Here is a 24,671-nt window from a genome sequence, read left to right on the forward strand (position 1 = left end):
AAGGGGAAAGACTTTAATTAATAGATGAGTGTGAAAGGAGTCAATTCCATAGGCAGGAGTTAGCATGATTGAAGGCACAGAGACAGAGGAATATAGGACAGAAAACTGGCATTCTAAGCTAATGGTCAGGGTTGATGAAAGTGTCCTGTACTGGTGAGAAGAAATAGTGCCCCAGAAAACAATGGAGTCATTCATGTGTTTGACTGGATTTCTATCAATATGCCCTGAAATGGATTGCCTGACATTACACTGCAGAATTTAAAAGTCCTACCTCCAGGCAAATCTCATAGTTACCAGCCAAAATGAAAGTGTGAAATGCTTTTTAATGTATATTTAACAACACATAGTCTGGTGATTACTGATGTGTATTCTCAGTGGACTTTCCCTTTACTATCCAAAGTGGATATTAAGAGTCAACATTTTTATACATTTATGCTTCTAAAACCTAGCATGTTTACTTTTTAAGTATCTATAGCTGTCATTGATAACAAAATATTTTTGAAGAGTTAGATGTTTTTGTATCTAAATCACAGAATTTTAATCAATTCCTTTTAACAGAACACAGTTACCTTTCTCAGCCTTCCCCCCCCCCCCCCCCCCCATTTTTATAAATTGCCTTTTCTGCTGCCTTTTATTACATGATACTAAAATACTGCCTCTACACAGGCACACACACAAAAATACAGATTAGTGGGTAGGGATTTTTGGTGGTATTTTGGTTATTTATTTATTGTTTAGTTTAAAATTCTGTGGACTTATCTAAAGAATTTTTTGTTATCAAATCTAGTATAATGTCTGCTCACATTTAAGGAATAGATGCCACAGAATGAACTTAATTCCTTCCTATGGTGTCACCCTTTAATAAGGATTAAGGTACCATTTTCTGCATTTACTGTGGATTGCACAGCAAGAATTCACGTCTTATACTAATGTATGCTAAAGAGTTGCATAGTACATAGATCACTGTTGTTAAAATAGCAGTATTGAAGGCATTTTAGATCACAGAGCCCCAGTGGTCTAAATTTTGTTTGCCTTGACATTATTAAACTCAATCTGTTTCTCTAACTGTGACTCTAATTACTACATTTGCATGGCAGAAAAGTTTGCTTTGTGGGTCGACTTCAATTAACAGTGCTTGCATGTTATTTTCTGCACTCGTTGTTCCATGAGCAGACAGCAGAACACCTTCAATTGAATTTAATAATTATGCAGAATCAATAAGTTTTTGTGTTTGTCTTTGTTGTTTCTTTGATGTGGCCTCTAGGATGCTGCCGGCAAGGTGCTAGACCGCTGGGCCATCATGTCCCGAGAAGAAGAGATTATTACCCTTCAGCAGTTTCTGCGGTTTGGAGAAACCAAATCCATTGTAGAGCTGATGGCGATTCAAGAGAAAGAAGGGCAGGCAGTTGCTGTACCATCTTCAAAGACAGATTCAGATATAAGGACTTTTATTGAAAGCAATAATCGCACTAGGAGTCCAAGTCTCCTTGCTCACCTGGAAAACAGCAATCCTTCCAGCATTCATCATTTCGAAAACATCCCCAATAGTCTTGCATTCTTGCTTCCATTCCAGTACATAAATCCAGTGTCTGCCCCACTGCTGGGATTACCCCCAAATGGTTTGCTGCTTGAGCAGCCAGGACTGAGACTTCGGGAACCTAGTCTTTCAACCCAGAATGAATATAATGAAAGCAGTGAGTCAGAAGTTTCTCCTACACCTTATAAGAATGAGCAAACACCCAATAGAAATGCTCTGACTAGCATCACCAACGTGGAGCCCAAAACAGAGCCAGCCTGTGTGTCCCCTATTCAGACTTCTGCCCCAATCAGTGATTTAGCCAAACCTGAGCACACAAAAAGTTCCTTCCGTATTCACCGAATGAGAAGGATGGGCTCAGCCTCTAGGAAGGGGAGAGTGTTTTGTAATGCATGTGGAAAAACTTTCTATGATAAAGGTACTCTCAAAATTCATTATAATGCAGTTCACTTGAAGATCAAACACCGATGTACTATCGAAGGCTGCAATATGGTCTTCAGCTCCCTGCGAAGTCGCAATCGCCACAGTGCAAACCCCAACCCCCGCCTTCACATGCCTATGCTAAGGAATAACCGAGACAAAGATTTAATCCGGGCTACATCAGGAGCCGCCACGCCAGTCATAGCCAGCACTAAATCCAACCTCACTCTCACAAGCCCCGGCCGGCCACCGATGGGTTTTACCACTCCCCCACTTGACCCTGTTCTACAGAACCCTCTCCCTAGCCAACTGGTGTTCTCTGGGTTAAAGACCGTTCAGCCCGTTCCTCCATTTTATAGAAGCTTGCTCACCCCTGCAGAAATGGTGAGCCCTCCCTCCTCCTTGCCCACCAGCCCCATCATCCCAGCCAGCAGTTCCATGGAGCAGCACCCCGCAGCTCCTTCCGAGCCGGCCGTCTCGGTGATGGTAATGGCCACCCATGAACCCAGCGCCGACTTGGCCCCCAAGAAGAAGCCCAGGAAGTCGAGTATGCCGGTGAAGATCGAGAAGGAAATCATCGACACGGCAGACGAGTTCGACGACGAGGATGACGAGCCCCCTGAGGGCGGTGCCGGGGTGGGCGACCTGGGCCATGACAATCACTGCCACTCTCATGATGAGATGAGCCCGGGGCTGTCCGTGAAAGACTTCTCCAAGCACGGCCGGGGCCGCTGCCTGTCCAGGACAGAGATCCGAAGGGCGGACAGCATGACTTCGGAAGACCAGGAGCACGAGAGGGACTACGAAAACGAGTCAGAGTCTTCGGAGCCCAAGTTGTGTGAGGAGTCCATGGAGGCCGATGAGCGCATGCACAGTGAAGGGAATGAAAAAGCCATGATGAATAACGAGAGGCCTGATGAAAATCACAACGAGCCCTCTCACCAGGATGTAATTAAGGTGAAGGAAGAGTTTACAGACCCCACATATGACATGTTTTACATGAGCCAATACGGACTATATAACGGAGGCAGCGCTAGTATGGCTGCCCTTCATGACAGTTTCACGTCCTCTTTGAACTATGGCAGCCCGCAAAAGTTCTCCCCAGAAGGGGACTTGTGTTCTAGCCCAGACCCCAAGATCTGTTATGTGTGCAAGAAGAGTTTCAAAAGCTCCTACAGCGTGAAGCTACACTACAGGAACGTTCACTTAAAAGAGATGCATGTCTGCACAGTGGCCGGCTGTAATGCTGCCTTCCCCTCACGGCGAAGCAGAGACAGGTCAGTAAATCTCCATTGACTGCTGCTGCTGTGTGGTTCAGTAATGTTGGACTTAACGTAAGAAAATCCAGCTTAAGGTGTTTTTGAAGCATTATAGAGATTGCCCGCGGTGATCAAATGACAACCATGCAACCATGATAATGAAGGATTGTCGCAATTGGTGTTTGTTGTGTATTAGCATGCAGAATCATATGCCATTTTACCCAGTGATGCACGCCATTATTTTGTGTGCTTTGTGTATATGTGTGTTTCCATGCATCCAGGTGTGTATAATTACACATGTACACAACATCCTCCCCTTCCCATATAACATCACGTAGAAGCCGCAGCTTCTGTTTTATATATAATTGCTTTTCCCTGTGGCTTTTAAATTAAATAAATATATTATCTTCATACACACATATCTATCCAATATAGAAACAGAAATTTACGGATGGAAAGAACCATAGGTCCAGGACATCGGGACACCCTGCATCTCCGTAGGTATAACCAGATATGTTATGATTCCTTAAATGGGTATTCATTATGTCCTTGATTTTTTTTTTAATTAGTAAAATTACTTGAGAAAATGGGACAGAAGAAATCTTTAGACTAGGGGTTTGGGAGGAGAAGTTTAAATAATAATATCAATTTCATGTACTGGGATAGTGGAAATAATACTGCAATAGGAGATAGCAGATATATGATCTAGCCCAGCCTCTGCTACTAACTAACTGCATGGTTTTGAAGAAGTCTCTTAACGTGATTAGCTCAAGTTTCCTCATTTGTGGAATCAGGGATTGGACTCTTAAGATCATGAAGATTCCATGAATCTCTCATGCACAGTTAATTAACTACAGTGAGGATTGTGCACAGAAGGGAGGGGAAACCCCCATGCAGTTTGGGGATCAGTTAAACTATATTATGCCCAGCCTTCAGATGACATCACACTATAGCTATGTTGCTTCAGTACTGAAACAGTTGGGTTTAAACAGAAGCAGCTGGTCCTAAACCTCTTAGGCTTTTTATACAATATTCTTTTTTATTCCTAAAGAAAATGTAATATAAATGGAATTTGTCAAGGTGGTCAATGGTGGGGTAAAACAGTTATACCACACTTGTGGAAATAAGCTGATGAACAGATTGTTTACATAATGCAGTATACCTACTATAGTCATAGTGGTTGGTTCTTGTTATTAGAATAAACGTGGTTCATCAGTTGCGAACTTTCCCCATTTTTTAAAAACAAAATATTACAATGTGGTTTAAAAAAAAAAAAGCCTTCAATACAGAAGAAGGAAATTAGACTCAGTTAACAGGTTGCCAAATAGCCCCTCATTTCCTAAAGCCTGTCCAACTCAATTTGTTGGTTTGAAAAATTTCTGCACAGTACAATACAAAATGAAAGATCATCTGACAGGTAAACCGGTTTTTGTCCATTAGATTTTTTCATCCAACATATATAACAGTGGTTTCTAAAAAATCAAATGGTGCCTATTTTAATGGAATAAAAATCAGACCTATGAAAAGCAAAAGATTTTTCCATTAGCCAATCTTTATCAGGAGGGAGCATGAAGAGAAGGTCCTTGTCTTTCAAAGATGTTTCTCTTTCTACCAACACTCATTGTGTAAAACGTAGAGTCTCTTATGCAGATTTCCCTTATCTGTTGTTTTTTATATTCCCAGTATATGTGGATAAGACAAATAAACTTTGAATATAAAAGAGATTGTCTCTTTAAGAGTTCAAGATGGCATCTCAGATCTGTGATTTCTGTGCTATTTATTGCTTTACAATGGTAAATGTTTATTTGAGATATCACACTTAGGAATAACTAGGCTAAGTCAAAGGACTTCTATTAACAAAAAAGGCCATTATGACAACCACGTAAAATTGATGAAGGTGAAATTTTTGAAGACTAGTTAAAACTTAGCCTTATTTATAAGAATCTTTATCATGATTTCTGAAAAACACATTAAGATATCTATTAGAATAAATGACACTGGGATAAAAAGACCACACACCTAAAGATTAGGATAGTAAGTTATATGAAATCACATGCAGACATACTCTCTTTTTATATAAGTTTCTCTTTGTAATATCATTTATCATAAATATTTGTTGGTAACAAAGAAATCTACTTGTTTATTTCAAAGACCAAACACTGGGAATTGTTTGCAATTACTTAAAGGCCAGATCAGTTTCTTTAGATAACTCCTTCTAAGTTGTGAATATAAGTTAACACTAGTAAGACATTTTAGGGTGGTATCATTTTCTACAAAATAAAAAAATCATTATTTTTTCCTCTGGAATGTTCTTTTTAAAAAATGTCATTCAGAATTAATCTTTATTATAGGAATTTTATCATTACCTATGAGCAAAGTTAACCAAAACTATCTTGTATTTATCTCATGATCCTTTGAGAAAGCCTAATATTCTTAGTTCTTTAGAAAATTGGCTTTTCATTTTTGTAACCAGGTTAATAAAGCTTAGAGACTCAGTAGTTCAACACAGTTAGTCCTGAGGAATGCTGCTAGTGAGGAACATAAAGCTCTTGCGATTCATTACACAGGACCATTATCTTTGAAACTTGAGTAACAAAAATGGCTGTTGATAGTATTATCTTATAATTCCCAAGTTATCACCTCTTGCTTCTAATTCAGAGAGATGGTTAGTTTGATCTCTTTCTTTGTTTTCAACATACACCTTTGTTCACTTTTGACTGGTTTCACAGTTCAACAATTCTCACTTCACATGCTTCCCTTTTTCCTTCCCTTCTAACTTATTGGTCATGGAAGTCCCAGGAAACCAGTGGCTATGATTTCTTTCAAAAATTTCCTATGAGTCCAAGAAAGACAAGTTTTCTTATCATTCCTCCGAGCCAATGACCCTTCCCAAGCAGAAAGCCTCCTCTCCTTTTAATCCTCCTCTCCTCGGGCCCATTTCTTTTCAGTCCTTGGAGACTCAGTTCATCCATCCTTGACTCTACAATGTCTTCCTTGTGCAAATAAAGCATTAGAGAAGATTTTGAGTGCGGGTTGTAGTAGGGAGGCAACAGAGATTAGAGGATGCCTGAAGTAGAACTAACAGAAATCCTACTAATAGGACTTTTCCTGCTTTTCATGTTCATAACTTTATTTTCTGAGAATCCCAAAGTACTTTACAAAAGTAACTCATTAGTACTCCTGGAACTCATCTGAAATAATCATATAATAAGTATTCTTGATTTATAGACAGAAATGACCATGGAGAGGCTGAGACAAAGGTTTTTTTCTCTTTGAGGAAATAATGTACATGCCATTTGGTAATTAGCAAAGACTTAATACCCCTCTGTTATTTAGAAAATAGTTCTTACTAAGCCATTAGACCACATAAGAATGACATTATCATGAAGGAGAAAGACTTCTGAACATGGCATCAGATGACTTTGGTTCAAACCTGGACACTGACAATTTCCACTTTTTAATCAACGTTTCCTTGTCTTTAAAATGAGGAAAATAATATTTGTACCACCCAAGTCATAAAGTCGTTTTTGTGCTTTATAATAAAATATATATAAGTATAGAACATAAAAATTTTATGTGGATGTGATCTATTAAACCACATTAGAGAGAGAGGGGTTCATTTTAATAAGAAAGGGAATCTCTTAGTGAGAGAGGGAGAGATGAAAGTAGATGGTAGGTACATTTCCTGGGGGAAGAGAATTATAAACAAGATGTCCTAGAAATCCTTCACTGGACAAGAGGGGAACAAATGTACATTTAGTGACAGAAATTTAAGTTAATTGGAAAGAGAACTTTTCATCCTTGCTTTTAATAAAAGTTGTTAGAAATTAGAGTGAACTATCTATCACATAAGCCTATGAAATCTCCTTTTGTGTATCACTTTGAAAATCACATAGAGAACTACCTAGCTGCTGAAGAGATTCAACCAAGGTGGAAATAGCAATTAGTTTCCAATCCATTATGATCACATTAAATCTATTACATAGAGGGAAAAAATGAGAAGGAAAGACCCAGACTCTGTTCCTATCATGTCCATTGCTAGAATGTATTCTATTGGTTCAGAGCAGGAAAATGGACTGTTATCACCTATTGAGGTCTTTACTAGATGTCAATCCTATGTTGATCAGATTAAATACTGCACCCCAAGATATTGCTACAGAAAACTGACCACTAGGGATAATGAAATTAGGAATAATTGGGCCGAACCTACTGTCTCAGGAAAACTTCCTTAAAGAGGGCATAATAGAACTAATTGAGCCCAGTATTGTTGTTTTTTATTTATCATCTGGCTTTGGTTTAGCTCCTTATGAAATGATAGCTGAGTGGTAGTGAATCATCTGTGCTGAAAATATTGCATTAGTTAATTGCATTCATTTTTTAATTGGGAAAACAGACTCCTGTCCTCTTTTCTACAACTCCCTCTCATTAAATAATATATTAAAATCTATTTTATCACAAGTGATTGGCAACTTAAAAATATCAGAATTAAAATCAGGACTCAGTTTTGCAGTAACCAGTTTTATCTGCATAGAAAGAAAGACTTCTCTGTTCTCTATTTTCCCTTCCTGGGTAGGTTTGAAAAGTGAAGAAGCAGCCAATCTTTACTGTTGCTTTTCTTGAAGGATAGTAATTAATCGTTCTTCTTACATATTCTCAGAAAAGTAAGCATGGCAATTTAGTCACTTTTAGACAAATAATATTTGCTCACAGTGATTGATAAATAAATATCAGGCAAGCACTGGTGTCAAGCATGAACCTGGCATTTAGTAAACCTGGCATAGTAAAATCAGAGCAGATTTGAACATCTAAACTTCTTTGGAACAAGACATCTGTATTTGATTTATTAAAACCTGCTGATCTCTCCAGAACTAAATTTGTTCCTCTGTAGGCCTCTGGGTAGCTTTAGCTAAAAAGCAGAGACTATACTTTTTTTGCTTGTATGATTACCTGACTCTCAGCCCTATACAGGTGTGCTTGAATAAATTAACATGAGATACCTCTGATGAGCCACTGCATACATTAACAACAGAGGTGAAGGTGTGAACACCATGCTAACTGCCTCCTGTTTACCACCTTCTCTTCAGCTCAGTAGTATCCATTTTTCATCTTCTACTGTGTTTTGAAACTTATATAGATAACTTTTTTAGAGACTGCCTTTCAATAATTACACATGACTATGCCAGAAGATAACTCTGAGAAACAAAATACTTAGTACCTCCTCATGAGAACTATTTGCCCTAATATAATTAGGTACCAAATACAAGATGCTTTTGTTTTGCACCCCAAAGTCAACATTCAGAGACACTATATGTTTGTTTCCCTGTACTTCAGTCAGTCCATGTGCCATGGGCTATGTTTTCTAAGACCCCAGTAACTAAATACCTTATGGTTTCTTAACATATAGAATGTTGTCTGCTTTTGAAAAGCTATTTGACTCCACAATAGAACAAGCAAACCAAGAGATTTTGCCTTTACACCGATAGCTTTTTGTAACAACAATAAAACCTTTGCAATAACAACTCGTGTTGTTTGCATCTTTATAAGTGAAATCTGTCTTATATCATGGCTGTTACATCAGGCCAGAGTAAACTTCCAGTTTTCTTAATCATCTATTGTCCTGCTTCAACATAAGACAAGCTCTTTTCAGTATATGCTGACCCCTTTATCTTTCCCATACGAAAGCATAGTAGACAATCACCTTATACTAAATATCCCTGCCTAAAGGTAGAAGAACAATGTCAGATGATTACAGACAACTATTGGTATTAGTTGTATCACACTCCATAGGTTGGGTCTATAGCACTGGAAATAGATGTGTAATTCAGGACATAAACACCTGTTTCTAATCCCTACTCTATTCTCCCCCCCCCCCCCCAAAAAAAAAAATCCACTCCCAAACTGTTTTTGTCTAAGTTATCTGTATAATTCAAGCACAAAACTTTGTGAAGGATGTATTCAGTAGGTTCCTGATAAATTTCCTTGGTGGCAGAATGTAAATTCCTTGAGAGAAGGAAATAATTTTTCTTTGTATCCTCAACCAGTAGCACAGTGCCTACTATTTTGTAGATACCTGTAAAGGTTTGTTGAATTGAATGGTACTAATTGCCTGCCTGATATTGGCTACCAGTTAGTGCTAGGTGGGCAGTTTAAGCTTTGTCAGAACTTTTAAAGCCTCTGACATACCTGTCATGAGTTGTTCTTGACACACAGTCCTTCATTGGATTTGTTCTTTTTGATTGGTCATTTCTTTTAGCTTTTCAAAAATATGTTTAAGTTCCTGCCAGAAAGCAAGCTAGATTATTTATCACATACACATACACACACATGCACATGCACATGCACACACACACACACACACACACACACACACACACACTTCAGTGTAAGTTCATCTTTCAGAAGAAAGGCTATTTTATTTTCCAACTACCTCCAGCTTTAAGAGATCAGTTATTGCTGATCTTTTAATTTTGATTTTGATTCAAACGTGTTGGAGTTGTTAGGAGTTTTTCTCTCTTTTGTTTAAATTTCATTTTGAAAATTGACTTAAAAGACATTTCCAAAATAAAACAAAGTAAACTACTTTTTTAAAATATCATTTCCTGTTTTTGCCATAAGGCTAATAAAAAACAACCAAAATCAAATTTCAATAAATGGGTGTGACAGAAAAATGAAAGGATTCTGCATTTGCCAAAAATTAGTGTCATAAAAAAGAGATTCAGTAACATTGATACTTAAACACCAAAATATGTGTATATGAGGTAAAAGAAGGAAAAAGTTGGAGGGGAGAAGGAAAGATAGAGGAAAAAGAGAAGAGATGCAAGAGAAAATGCTTTTTTTTTTTTTTTGCTAAGATAATTTTGTTCCCATTATTTAGCATAAAAATTATACTTTAAAAGAGCACCTAGATTCCTTCCCCCATGGCAATCTACTTAAATTAAAATGTTGGCTGTAAATTCTGGATAAAAAGCTGTTATGCCTAGTGTTAGTGATCTTAACTCTAATACTTTATGAAGCTTATTACTTCTTTTTATTAACCACTGGGGGGAGGGGGAGAAGTTACCCACTTTCATTTTAGCTCTTTTTCTTTTCTCTAATTTTGACTCACCTACATAAAAACCTAAACTCACTTCTTCTGGTTGAATTTAAAAACAAAACTTTAATTTTGTTACTACCTGATTTTAAAAAATACCGTTAGCTATCCAGAAATAATAATATAAAACTATTTTCTCATATATATGTGCAAAGAGAGAGAAAATATTCTGACATACACACCTGCACCATGCACATACATGCATGCCTGCACCGTGCATATACATGCATACACACACACAAAATATGTCAATTAACATCTGCAATCAAGAAACAGAAAGAAGAACAATGTCAGATGATTACAGACAACTATTGGTATTACAGGTGAAAGGTCATGGCACACCTAGATTTAGTTCTATGATATGCTAAGTTACCCTTCTTGCATAACAAGATTTCATGGGAAAAAGACTGATTTTTGGCCAATAGAACAATAATCCTTCCATAGGAAGTATCTTAGGTCTGATAGTCAGGATAGGGGAGCAACACTAATTCTGCAGCCTTTTTAGTCTGCTCTGTCACAGAGGGGGCAATGCTGGGTCAGTCAGCTCACTAGTAATTGTGTTTTACAGACTTCTAAAGCAATTGGCTCAGTCAGTCCCAATTCAATAAAAGTGGAGCGCGAGAGAGAGAGAGCACTTTTGTTCTATTTTTTACTTGAAATTATTTCATTCAGCAGTCTGTCTTTTTTATTACCAGGACTTGACATTAGCACTCCAAGCTATATTAGCATCCATTTCAGCAGTTCAGTAATGGTATTAAAAAAACACTTAACTTCAACGGTGAATGGTTGTATGACAGTACCATAAAAATCCACATTAAAAAAAAAACTTATGTATTTGTCCCAGCAAATTATTTTTCACTTGTTTAACCACTTCAAAACTCTGCTTTCATGACTGGTATCCACAAGGGCTTTTTTGCTCACTAAGGCTTCTCATCCTAATGTTTTGTTGGCTAGAGGAAGATGAAGAAAGGAGATATGCTAACAGCAAAGGAAAATCCAAAAGGAGAATCAGTAGATAAAGATTCTGTGCATCCTTGAGTTAGATTACCTTTCATTTGTCAGCAGAGGTAATGTTGGCAAACTTCTAGCACCCAAGGTAAAAATCTTGGATCTTTCTGCAGAGCTGGGATTTGATTTTGAACCCAACTCTTTCCAAACTTGGAATACAAGCCTAACTACTTTGGCACTGCACTATGCTCATAAATGACTACATTAGGTTCTAAATTTTGATTAAACATTCAGTAATTAATCAATGGTGGACATGAAGCACTTGGCAAGGTCCAAAGCTGCAAAATGTTTAAGACATAAAACATTACAAAGTAATTAGAATATGCTCCTTCAAGAGAAGGATTGCCTCAATAAAAGGGTAAATGATAGCATCCTGTTTATTGTGGACGTAGGCAGCCAGTGCAATATGATAAACTGCTGGAGATACACATATCAGTAATCATCCACATTATTAGTGTCATTAATCATAATTCCAAAAATATGACAGCAGCAGCCAACTTTTTGACCAATTTTGTCTCTGCCTGTTGGCCATTATAACTTCACTAATAGACTGCAGAGCTCCTGTGCGTGGCAGTTTGCATTGAGAATGGAAGGTTAATTATATTTGAGCTGCTGATTTCTTTTCTCCTTGGAAAAGCCTGAGCACTTTGACAATCCCAGGAGCTCACTGTTGTTAAACCAGTAAAAGTACTTTATTGAAATTTTCTTTGTTGGTCAGGAATGAGTAGATGTTTCAAATGAAATATAAGCGCCAGGTGGGACAGCTACTAATGTTTCTTGCTCCAAAATGATCTTTGGACAGCAAGCTGAACTCATACTTTCCTTAAGATTTCTGTGCTCTCACCATTCAATTGAATGAATAAAAAGTTCAGCAACTGACAGCACTGAAAGTATATGGGAGAAATCTCACAATTAATAGTACCGTTGGGTTGAGTAGAATTTGCTAGTGGCTTGGTGGTAGTTGTTGTGATGTTGAGAAGTATTGGGAGGTGAGAGCATCCCTTCTGCGGAAAATTCTACATCTTATAAAATGCCTATGTGATACCCTCCAAAAGGAATGAAAAGCCAATGAGAGTCATCTGAATGTTTCCCAAAACAAAAATTTATTTCCTGGCAAATAGATACAATTTGTTGTTGGTCAACTGAAATGATTACTTTTCAACTAATTGTTTTAATTCATATAGACCACTGCCATACTTTAGACCGTAAAAGCAACAAAGAAAAAGTCATTCATATACCTTTGATTATTGTTTTTATAATGAAATTATAGTGGAGAAAGTAGTCAAATGATCGTTATTATTCAAGAAAATCCATCCCAAATGTTAATAATCCCATAATCTAATTTATTTAACAAGAGTATAATTTTTTATGTAAGGTATTTTAAAAACAGTTACAATGTTTCTCTAAATTTTATGTATCAGTATCCTTTGTCTTCTTACACATTGCAGGGAAAATCCATTGAATAAGGAAGATAAATTTTTAGTTTATCATGAGAAGAGACATTACTTTAAACTCTCGGAAATGTGAGCATATTCATTTCTGCTATTTCCAAAAGTCAAGAGTATAAAAAGGAGAGAAATGACTGAGGGATTTAGTCCAGTTATCTGGGGCAGCTGGCTAACTTAAAACGATAACGTATAACTCAATGCATTCTGAGTAGTTCTGCAGAGTATGCTACTCAGGCCTCCTAAGTTTCTTTTTTTTCTCTGTCTAAAAAGAGCCTCATACAACTTGCCTGAGTGCATTTGCAGTTCCCATTAGAACAGACTTCCATTCACCATGTAACCCGCCTGTCATGTAACAGTGCAACAGGTATGTAGCTTTTGAATAATCAAGCCTCTCGAGAAGCCTTAAAGTGGCAAATATAACTCAGAAAAAGATAGGTAGAAAACACTGCTGTTGGATATCAATTTTGTACTTAACCTGAGCAACTAGCATAGCCATATCCCACCATCCTGCCTCCCTAAATGCCATCACACCATTAACATTTTTTATGCATTCCCCAGCAATAACAAATTGTTTTCTAACTGTAGCACCAGATTTAGTATGCAAAAGGCATGTTTGCCTCTGCCAACAAACCAATAATTCTCACTAACATCTTCAGAGTTACAACATTTATAAAGTTGCAAAGTGGAGTAAACAAACCATCTGTTTGGCTTTTCCGTATATGTCATGGTTTCTTATTAGCATATTACGATTCATTTAGTAAACAAATTTGGTGATTTCGTTCACGTCAAAGTTAGAGAAAGCTAGAAGATGATTAACATTCCTGGGACAGGCACATTAATACATTGCTTCCTCTGCAAAGTTAAATGGCTTCTCAAGAGAATCACCCCTTGTTGACAAGATGAGACTGTCAATTTTGTTTGCCTGCCACATTAGGGGCCGTAAGGGGAAGGCAAGCTCTGAGAGAGTGGAACGGTGTAGGCAGCATAATTCACTGTGAATTGAGAAAAGAAGTCTAATTCTGATAAATGGTCGACCCCAATACATCCTACCTGTTATTACAACAGACGTGCCGTATCTGTGCTGTAAATTAGTTAAACCCCTAAAGAGTTTGGTGGGAGCTTATCTTCAAGTGAATAATTTGAGTGTAGAGGGAACTGTCTGCGTGACCAGTGTGAATGATTTGTTTCATATTGAAAGGGATTGAAATGACTGAATTCCACATTTTTAATTTGCAAGAACTTACTTGTCCTTTATTTCCTGCATTTAATAAGCACTCCATCACTTTTTGGCTTTAGTAAGTATTATGTGGCATTTTGCTTTGAATTTTCTTCCTGAGCAGGGTGATGGTTTTCAGGATTCCTGTAACCTAAAATAGAAACCTATTTAACAGCTACTATTTCTTTAACAACAACAGCAACAGACCATCTTCTAGTGTCAGAAATGTCATTGATTTCTCAGAGAAGCAAGCATTCCATCTGAAACCATCATTAATAAAGAGTAATATGCAAATTATGCAGAGTAAAGGCAATAGCTAGTGAATGTTCCAGTAGTCTCAATAAAACTGTTAAGGGGGATCAGAATCTTGTTTCCCATTTCTTTAGGTTTGAATGGTAATCTTATGCTTCAGTGTAGTAAAGCATTGCTAAGATTCACAGGATGTCCATACATAAGCTAGGCCCAAATTAGGTATCAGTCAATAAATAGATACTTACTGAACATCTCCTTACTTGCAGTGCTGTGAATAGCCAGGTTCATACTAATGTTTGACTTGTGGAAGAATAAGAAAACGGGAAAAAAAACCCAAAAACCACTAACCCTAAATGAAAGGAGTGACATTTGAGCCAGATTCCTAGTTAAGGTGTTTCTTAATACTTAATTGTACAAGTCACAAAAAAAAATTTTTTTTTAATCCTTAGTATATAAAGCTTCACTGTTCACATCTACCTTAGAGCCTTTTTGTTGACCATTGTTGTAAAATTCAGTGGCTCAATATTTCACTTAGCCTTATCTACAAAGGTAGTTCTAGCACTTGATATAAAAATGCATTGTGATTAATAGATTATCCAGTTCCTGATTTTCACAGCCTGACTTTGAAGTTAGCTGTGACACTTTTCTTTCATTTTGAATTTCCTCTTTACATCTCAAAACAGAATTCCAAAAAAGCTCATGTTTTTTCTTTAAAATCCAGCTATAACATTTTTCATTTTCACAGATAATCAGTGCACTAAATAGAATTGGGCACATTGACAAGTTAAAAGAAAACTATTGAAGATTCCCAAGTCTGAACTTAGACACACTCAGCAAATAGCATGTGCATTTAATTGACTGCATTTGCCAGAGTTATATTCATTTTTCTTCTGTTTATGCCTAGTAAGAATCTCACTGGAGAATTGAAATAGGGAAGGAAGGTCTGAAGTCCATTTCAGTCCAATAAGATCATTTTCAGTCATCATTATTATCTTTGTCATTCCAAATTTGGAAAGAATAATAATTATGGTTTTCCATACTCTAAAGACCTTATCATATTCTGTGCCTTCAATAAACCATGGAAAAAATTTGCACTCCAAAGTAGGTAAAAGAAACATGAATTAAAACTATTCAAAAGACCTACTACTGATCATTCTGATTATAGCCTGGGTTTTAGGGCTAAATTCATACCATAATTATGTATGTGGAACTTCTTTGGACTATATTCAGATGGTACTTGGGTCAGTTCCTCCCTATTGCTCACCTTTCCTAAAGGTTCAGCTACATGCTTCAGACTTTTATTCTGTTCTTTGATATATCCAGTTGCTGTTGGCAAAAAGATATATTCTCTGAAGCTCTACCACTTTACTGCTGCCATTGTTTGTTTGTCTTTTGTTCTCAAAGAGGACCATGAGATCAGGGAAGTGATGCTATCACATGCAAATGAATTGGATTTAAGTGATGGAAAGCTGTGCAAGGTCACCTGCCTCACTTTCTCCTCTGGAGCCATTTGTGTCCAGTGGCAAGACATAGATCAAGGTGATTGGAGATCTACATTATTGCTAGATTTTAAGACACAGGGCCATTTTTGGAGCCAGATATTTGGACCATAGTCCTAATGAGTACAGCTAAGACCAAGCCTTGTTTCTACTACTCATGCTCATCACTTTCCCATAAGGCATTCCACTGTTCTGTGAACTTGCCCACACATTTCTGCACTTCCTATATAGCTAATTCATCAGCAGCAGTCAAGTAGAAACATAGCATTAGCCATATGAGTACCTACAATTTTGGGGTCTAGTAAAATTTGCATGCATTCCAAAGTAGAATGTCTTGGCTCTATCTTGGACAGATAGCTTTTCTAGAAATATGTTCAGAACACAATGATATCTGTGTCTAGAGAAAAACCATATAAGATCTTTGTATTGGAATTTCCTGTCTTTAATACAATTCCAATTTTGCCCTTTATCTATATCTGGACTACTTCTCTTGTCCAGAGGATGTCTTTCATGGATTTTTTCTTCTATTTATTATATATTTGGTAACTTGATTCTTTGCCTCCTTTTAAGAATATCATTTTTCTCTTAATGATTTCTGGACCTTTCTTTTTTTGAAAAGCTTTTTCAGAAGAAGTCTCCCATTTTCTTTATTTTCATGTTTCATAGTCTAAAACTTAACAGTCAATGTCTTTTTCCTTTTTATTCTCTTTCCTGTTCTGCTGATCCATAGAAACTCATAACACTCCCTAAATTACTATTAACCCTGGGTCTTTGTGTCTATTTCCAAATACATTATTATAACTAATTGACTGCCACAGAGTATGACACCTTAGGGTTCCAGTTAAAACCAAGTGCTATCTTTTGCTCTTTATCAGAAGGCTGAATTCTGACCTGGAGGAAGTGATCAACTCAACTGATGTCATTTTTTTTGTTTTTTTCCATATTCAGTCTGATCATATTTCTGCAAGCATTCTCTCTCCTTCCACCAGTCCCTTTCCATGTTTTCTGTTTTTCTTTCTTTCTGCTTTTCATTTTTTACCCTCCCTTCATTTTTTCTCATCCTTTCTCAGACCTTATCAAAGATTTTCCAAGCCAAGTATATTAGATGATTTCCCACTATGCATTCTTCCTATCCCTACTTGAATGTTTTTGCATATGGCCTTTAGGAGGATTATTAAACAAAAATGAAATAGATTAAGAAATGAACATAAAAGAATCAATTCTTTTGAACTGTGGTTGCATAATGGAAATCGACTACTATGAATGAACCCGTGTACAAAAGTTATGAACAGCAGAGCTAATGCACTGCCATGAGTTCATCTTTATTATTGCATTACACCTGAATCAATTGATAAAGTAGCTTTTTTTTTTTTTAAAGCCAGGGATGGCACTTAATTGAATAAAAGTCAATGTAATTATATTAGCAGAAGCCAATGGTACTGCTGACAGCGGAAAAGGGACACTGTTGAACAGAGTGCCAGAGCTGGTCTACACATTTCTGCACATCGTTTGGTTGACAGATATTGAGGGCTGGTACATCACCTAATTAGATTACAGATTTCCACTGTTGTAAGTGGGAACTGAAGAGAAACATCTCTTCCTATTACACTATCAATGCAGTTGTCTATTTTCACAAATCATCTTTGGGAAGACATGTCCATCTGTAGGATCAGTGTGTCCTTTTCTTAGTGTTAATTTATTCCTGCTTTTTTTATTCAATGATTCTTGATGATATTGCTGTTTGTCTGGTTGCTGTTTTTTCAATAGTGAACCAAAGAAACAGTAACTGCAGATGTGTGAGAAACAACAGAGAGCTTAAGCTGCCTTGTTCTAGGTCACAACAATCGCAGAATATGTGTTTGTGAAATTAAGATAGGGAGGGGTGTTAAAAAAAAAAAAAAAGAAGAAGAAGAATTTCACGCATGTCTTTCAGTTCACAGATTTTTTTTTTTTTAATCAATAGAGTAGTAGTACATAGTGTAGCTCTATTTTTGCATTCATACAATGGCTCCAGTGGTGTCTTACTCACATATCAGGATAAAGACTTTCACAGTAGGTATTTCCTGCACTGTGCTTAGCAACCTGCACTTGCAGTCATCTGCCATCTGACACTAAGGAAGCAAAGAACAACTGTGTCAGAGCAGGGACCGCAGGGACGACTTCTGTTTATCATTCATGTATCTGCACACTGCATGCATCTGTTTAGAACTCATTTATGGATGATGATGATGATGCTGTGAATTTGGTTTGTCTAATTTGATTTATGATTTTGGATTGTGCAGCTGATCTGATAATCACCAAGACAGCAGTATGAGATGATGGCTTATGACAGCAAATGGTTTTATGATCAGAACATGTTAAATCCCTATTTTATTGTTTAAGTTTTTTTTCTTAAAAAAAAAAAAACACAGATGTCTAGAATGTGAATTTGTTTTCTCTCTCTCTTTCTGTCTCTCTCTCTCCCTTTCTCTCTTTTTCTCTCTCTGTCTCTCATTCTTGCTTTCTTTTGTGATCGATTTAGCAAAAGATTAGAAAGCTGATCTTATTATCACAAGGTAAGCTCAGCCTTCCTAAGTGCAGTGTAACATCTCTGCCCCTACAAAATCAAGAGTGCTATTATTGTCTTGTGTGGAAAGGTGAAAAACCTTTCCATCTTCTTTGTCTATTTGGCACATACCTCTCAACCACCCTTCATTTCCAAAGTAATTGTCCGCTCTTGCAACCAAATTGACAAAGTGACTTCTTTGGGTCTTGAATAATCCTTTTCTAATTTTTTTTTAACTGGAGATATCTCAAACTTTGTATTTGCCAATTTTGGTTATATTAATTAGAACAATCCCATTTAATATTAAACTTCTCTCATTCCTGAGAAGTTATTATTATTAATTCTTTTGGCAACAGTAACTTTCTTTTTAGATTTAAACCTTGCGAGGTGGAGAGAGGTATATGCTCATGGGGGCTTTTAAAATAAATGGGGAGGGGGAAAACTAAGGCAATGTTTTTTCAGATAGATAATAGCATATCAGACTTTGTAAATCATGACATCCCTAAGGATGTTCTGGGACAAATCCTATATTTTCTATATACCCAAAACTCCTAGGAAGTTGCATATGAGTTTTGCTTGTCTATAAATATGGGATTTGATTTAAAATTGAGATTGGATTTTTTTTTGGGGGGGTGTTTGGAACGGGGAGAGAACATTATTGATTATGTATACATTTTTGTTTTGTCCCCAAGGTTTTATTCTCCTTCGTTAGTGGGAGGGGGGAAATTATTTTTTATTTTTAAAAAGAAAAAAAATTACAATTTTTTTTCATTTTTTTGGTACAACTGAAAACAGATCTAAGTAGGATAAAGCATGTTCTAAAGGCAAATATTAAAGTGTAGAAACTTTTGAAAAATAGAATTATTTTACCTTTATTATTCAATTGTGAGTCCAAATATATTGATAAAATAGAATATTTTCCCTTAAATTGCTAATATAAAGAAAGGTTATTAAAACTTTTTGCTTGGTTGATTTAAAACTACCAGGCACCATATTTTAGTTGCCTTCATTAATATTAAAACTTATACCAGGTGATTTCATAGATTTGATTCTATAGCTCACTAACTTCTTTAATGTAATTTTTTCACAATTTCATAATATGCCCTCTGAACTTCTCTAGACAAAAGGAAAAGAACTAAAATAATTCTTTCTCAGGGGACATTTCCCATTTCTTTCTAGAATGTCCCAATGTCATGTTCTAAAAGACCTATTTTAAGGTCTCTTGCCTCTATATGTTCCCATGTGCTTCCATACACATATACATTCAAACACACACACATACACACACAGAGATAGACATATACCCTAGTCAGACTAACAGAACAGTGACTCAGGAAAATCAGCACTGTTTGAATATTGAATCCAATGAGAGAGCTAACTTTCTCACAAAGATAATATTAGTTTAGAGCCCCTCCTCCCCAAGACCACCGCCACCACTTACCCATCCTAACCCTGAGGAAATAGCAGAAATGTTTATGATTTTAAGATGCTATCATTGGCAATGAATGTGTTTTATATGATAATTTGGTATAAGCAGAGTCAATTTAAAAATGCCTCCCTCTTTTCTCATCCCTCCCTATCCCCCTACCTGCCCACCCCTTCCATCTTATCTTCCTAGACACAGTGCCAACATAAACTTGCACCGAAAACTGTTGACCAAAGAACTGGATGACATGGGCCTAGACTCATCTCAGCCCTCCCTTAGCAAGGACCTCCGTGATGAATTTTTGGTGAAGATCTATGGTGCACAGCACCAAATGGGGCTTGATGTAAGGGAAGATGCCTCCTCCCCAGCAGGTACTGAAGATTCCCACATGAATGGCTATGGGAGAGGTATGACTGAAGACTACATGGTCCTAGACCTGAGTACCACCTCCAGCATCCAGTCCAGCAGCAGCATCCATTCCTCCAGAGAATCCGATGCAGGGAGTGATGAAGGGATTCTCCTAGATGACATTGATGGGGCGAGTGACAGTGGGGAATCTGCACACAAGGCTGAAGCCCCTGCCCTCCCTGTAGGTATCGGGGCTGAAGTTCCTGGATCCCTCATGTTCAACAGTGTGTCTGTGAGCAATGGTGGAATAATGTGCAACATTTGCCACAAAATGTATAGCAACAAGGGGACCCTGAGAGTGCACTACAAAACAGTGCATTTGAGAGAAATGCATAAGTGCAAAGTCCCAGGTTGCAATATGATGTTTTCCTCTGTGCGTAGCCGAAATCGGCACAGTCAGAACCCTAATCTCCATAAAAACATTCCCTTCACTTCAGTAGATTAGTTTAAGAATGGACACTTCAAATGCCAGCTCTCACCAGATGGCCTCCATGTTTGAACTGCCATATTCAGTGTGTGTGTGTGTGTGTGTGTGTGTGTGTGTGTGTGTGTGTGTATACACACATATATATACACACACACATATGTATATATACACACATATGCCTGTATGTGTGTACATATATACATATATTTTTTCTTTAAAAAAAGAGAAAGAAAAACACTAGGTGCTTTTGGGTTTTGTTCTTTTTCCTTTATATTCTTGGGAAAGGGGTGGGATCTTTAAAATGGGGTTTAAAAACAAAATGTCCTTTAAAAACACACACACACACACACACACACACACACACACACACACACACACACACACACACAAACTTGCAACTAATCCCAAATTTATTATAAAATTACTTGGTCATCTCCAAAGAGACAGTTTGTTGTACCTATGACTGTTGCCTGCAAAAAAAAAAAAAAAAAAAAAAAAATCAAAAATCAAAAAAAAAAAAGAGGGAGAAAAGAAACAAAAAAGGAAATTCTAGTTGTCTTTGTGGACTCTAAGGCTTTGAGAGAACTTTCAACGAAAAGCATGGCAGATTCACTTGTAAATATTTAGCCTTGAGAGGCCAATGATGTAAAACAATTGTATTGATGGTTGTTTAACTCTTCTGTTTAATTTTTACAGTTACATTCAGCTGTTATATATGCAGGAAAATAATAGTTTGCTGGCTAGCTCTATCCATTTATGTTAGCTTTAATGCACATTTTTAAAAGATACATGCTCTTGTTTTTACTACCTGCTAGATATAGTGGTAAAGAGGTGCTGGCATGCTTTACAGCACTGGTCTGATTAAAAAAAAAAATGTCCTGTACTATTACATAAATCCAGTCATGCACTTTTTTTCATACACTACAAGGGGATGTGTAATATCCATGCTTACTTTTTATCCTTAAACTATTGCCATACTCAGTAAGTGTCTTTTAAAAAAAAATACACTTAGATAAAAATGGTCTGGTCAGTATAGGGCATGAATGCCAAACAAAAGTATTAGTATTAACACAAAACTGCCAACTTTGCACAAGTTTCCAGAAAAGAAAATACAATTAGTCACTCAACATAACCACAGGCCAATTTGTCGGCCACCAGAAAACCGCTTTTAAAAAAATACAACACTTGGTGATTCTTTCAAGTGCCGAATGTTATTAGAATCAACACTGCATCCTTCTTGCTTATATGTTAAATTATATAAAAGGAGAACAGAATTATGTGGTATGAGACAGCTAAAGCATTTATTCTTTTGAGGAAAGATAATATTTCAGGATACAAAAGCCCAGATTCCTTACTGCAGAACAAAGCTGGATACAGTAAAAGGGCTGGGTATTCACTTTCAAAGCTTCAATGCTTATATATATATATATATATATGTGTGTGTGTGTGTATATATATATATATATTTTTTTTAAAGAACAACAACAACAAGGCAAGGAAGTCTGTTGTGAGGCTGTCTGGTTTGTAGAGATCACTTCAGTTCTTGTATGATTAAGCCTGGTTGATGGATGTAATCAAAGCCAGTTAGTGGATAGCAGAAGCACGGCAAAGTTTTGCAAACATGTGCTGAACCTTATTAATTGAGCAACTTTTCCCTTCTAAAAAGCAGTGAGTAAAATAGGGTCTCTCACTGTATAATGTTTTGTATTTCCCCACATGATTCATCAGAGAGGAATGAATGAAAGTCAGACACAGAGCAATCTAGAGTGAAAGGAAGGAGGGAGACTATTCTCCAAATCCTTTTTTGTTTTGTTTTGTTTTGTTTTTATTTTTTTTTTTTTTGTTTCCGGTGTTTACAAATGTTGCCTGAACTGGTAAACCACATTGGCAGCCTGAGCTACCACAACATACTGACTCAATGATGGTATTTACTTAAGTTCTGCCTACAGCCAAAACCATTAGGTTGTATATTGTAGACTGTTTTTATTGTTTGGGTTTGTTGTTGGGGTTTTTTTTTTTTCCCTCAGTAAAAAACAAAAAAACAAGAACTATTTCAACAAACAATACAAAACCAACTTAAGGAGAATGTATTTCTTTTCTGTATTTAATGGCCTAGAACATTTCTCTTATTCATCTGAAATTCAGAAATACCTTTTGTTTAAAGTTTCAGGTTGTTTTCATTTCTCATGTGTTTTTGTAATTCTTTTTTCTAACTTTCACATCAGCTTCTGCTTCCGTTAAATTTGCCAAAGGAAACTGTCAATATGTTTCTTTTTTGTTCCTTTAGGTTTCATTGTACCTCACAGTATTTATTGTTTCCAAAAATAAGCATCATTACAATGCTGAGGAGTCAGTATTTGTTTTTGTAAAAATTTCCAGAAACAATATGTCCAAGAGCTTTATCCTTTTTATTTTTTTATTTTAATTTTTACTTTGTTAATGCTATGGGGTTTCTTTGCATCTTCCTTGTTTCTACAGTGAGAAAAAGACCAAAAGTATTACAGATACAGAAAAAACCACCTTAAAAGCTACATATCAAAAGTAACATGTTTACAGTGAAAAGCTGAGGAATTATTATGACCATTGGATTTTGTTCCTTTTTTTAAAAATTCCCCAGAATTACTTCTCTTTGTTTAATAGACAGAGATTGTTTTCTTTATATGATGCCATACCTATGTACAATATTCCTACAAAACATGACACTAGAATAATCAATGTGCATTCTCTTCCAGTAAAGGGATCTATTCAGCATGGTCTAAACTACAATGTTGTCCACCTCCACAGTAACTAGATAAGCCAAAAGTTGAAGAGTCAGCCAAAATAACAAAGCCAAAAGTTGAAAATTCAGCCAAAATAAAAGAATAGTGGAAAAACACTGGCTTTTGAATATACATATAGTCAAAATAAATGGCACATCTGGCTTTATTAAAAACACATACTTTTTGGAGTAGTATTAAAAAGTATGCACTTTGGTCAGAGTATTAGAAATCATCTTGTAGCAAATCAATGCCTTTTCCATATTTTTCTTTAACTTTGTGTCAGCCAAGAAGAGGTCAGGTGGCCCTAGTAAGTGAGTTAAAATCATGACTGTGAATATCAGGTCATCTTAGCAACCAAATAAAGCTTAGAACTAATACATTTGTCACAAACTTTAAACCATGCTAATAGAATGTAGCCAAATTAGAAAAAGAGAACAGTAAAGACAAAAAAACTCTAGAAAAAGAATTTCCTCACCACAGAGAGGTAGAGATAAATGCTGGACTATTTGGCATTTTTTAGGTATTTTCCCTCTCTTCTAATGCTGCTGGTCTACTTTGGATCCCTTAAGTTACAGTAAGCTTTAGTACTGAGCTGGTAAAATGGACCAACATTTTTAAAATATAAAGAGCTGATTTTTATTTAAGTTTAGGAGAGTAAGGAAAGAAGGGTACAAGATCATATAGGAAACAAAATCCTGAAATCTTCAACTCACCTAAAGCTAACTGACACCCATAATGAAGATCTAAGCAGATATTTGAAGAGTTTCACATATGCACAGCTTAATTAAAACTAGTATCTCAGTTCTTCTTGGGAAGAGGGTAAGAGGTGGAGAAGCCACATTTTAGCCAATGAACCCTTCATCTTTCTCATTTTGTTTACATCAGGTTTTCCTCATACACTTTCACTAGAAATACCATTTGCTGAATGGAATGTTATGAAGATTTTAATTCCCAATGAAAAGAGATTCAGTTGCCAGTTGGTTAATTTCAGCCAGAATTTGTACCACAAGTACTATTAAAGTAGTGTGATTTTTGTTAATGTGCATGCTCACTACTCTTTAACATATGGGGGTGTGTGTATGTATTTTTGTAAATACCCAAAAGTTTTCATTCACATTGGGGAATAACTTTGCATGCTAAATTTGTTTAAAAGGAAAAACAAGAAAGAAAAGAGAAAGGAGGAATAACCAAGAAAAGCTAATTTTGCCTAGAGGTTTTTTTTTCTTTTTTAAAACAAAAAAAGGGGGGGGGCTCAAAATTCAGAGTGAAATCTGTGTTCTATTATTAATGTATTCAACCATGCAAAACAACTGGACATATTTAGTCTTGATCTGGATACCACATTTCAGTCAACTCAAGATATTCTAAAAGTAAAGA

General features: G+C 36.4%; 1 protein-coding gene across 1 annotated transcript in view; it reads left to right on the forward strand.

Annotated features, from left to right (window-relative positions):
- Positions 1–20,638, forward strand: part of BNC2 (basonuclin 2) — a 512,346-nt gene extending 491,708 nt beyond the window's left edge. The window contains exons 5-6 of the mRNA XM_051987091.1: positions 1,265–3,234; positions 19,893–20,638. Coding sequence (XP_051843051.1) covers positions 1,265–3,234; positions 19,893–20,553 — 2,631 coding nt within the window. The 3' untranslated portion in view covers positions 20,554–20,638. The remainder of the gene's footprint in view (positions 1–1,264; positions 3,235–19,892) is intronic.
- Positions 20,639–24,671: the final 4,033 nt, after the last annotated feature.

Source organism: Antechinus flavipes, chromosome 1 (genome assembly GCF_016432865.1).
Source record: "Antechinus flavipes isolate AdamAnt ecotype Samford, QLD, Australia chromosome 1, AdamAnt_v2, whole genome shotgun sequence".
In the NCBI taxonomy this organism is placed as follows: Eukaryota; Metazoa; Chordata; class Mammalia; order Dasyuromorphia; family Dasyuridae; genus Antechinus; species Antechinus flavipes.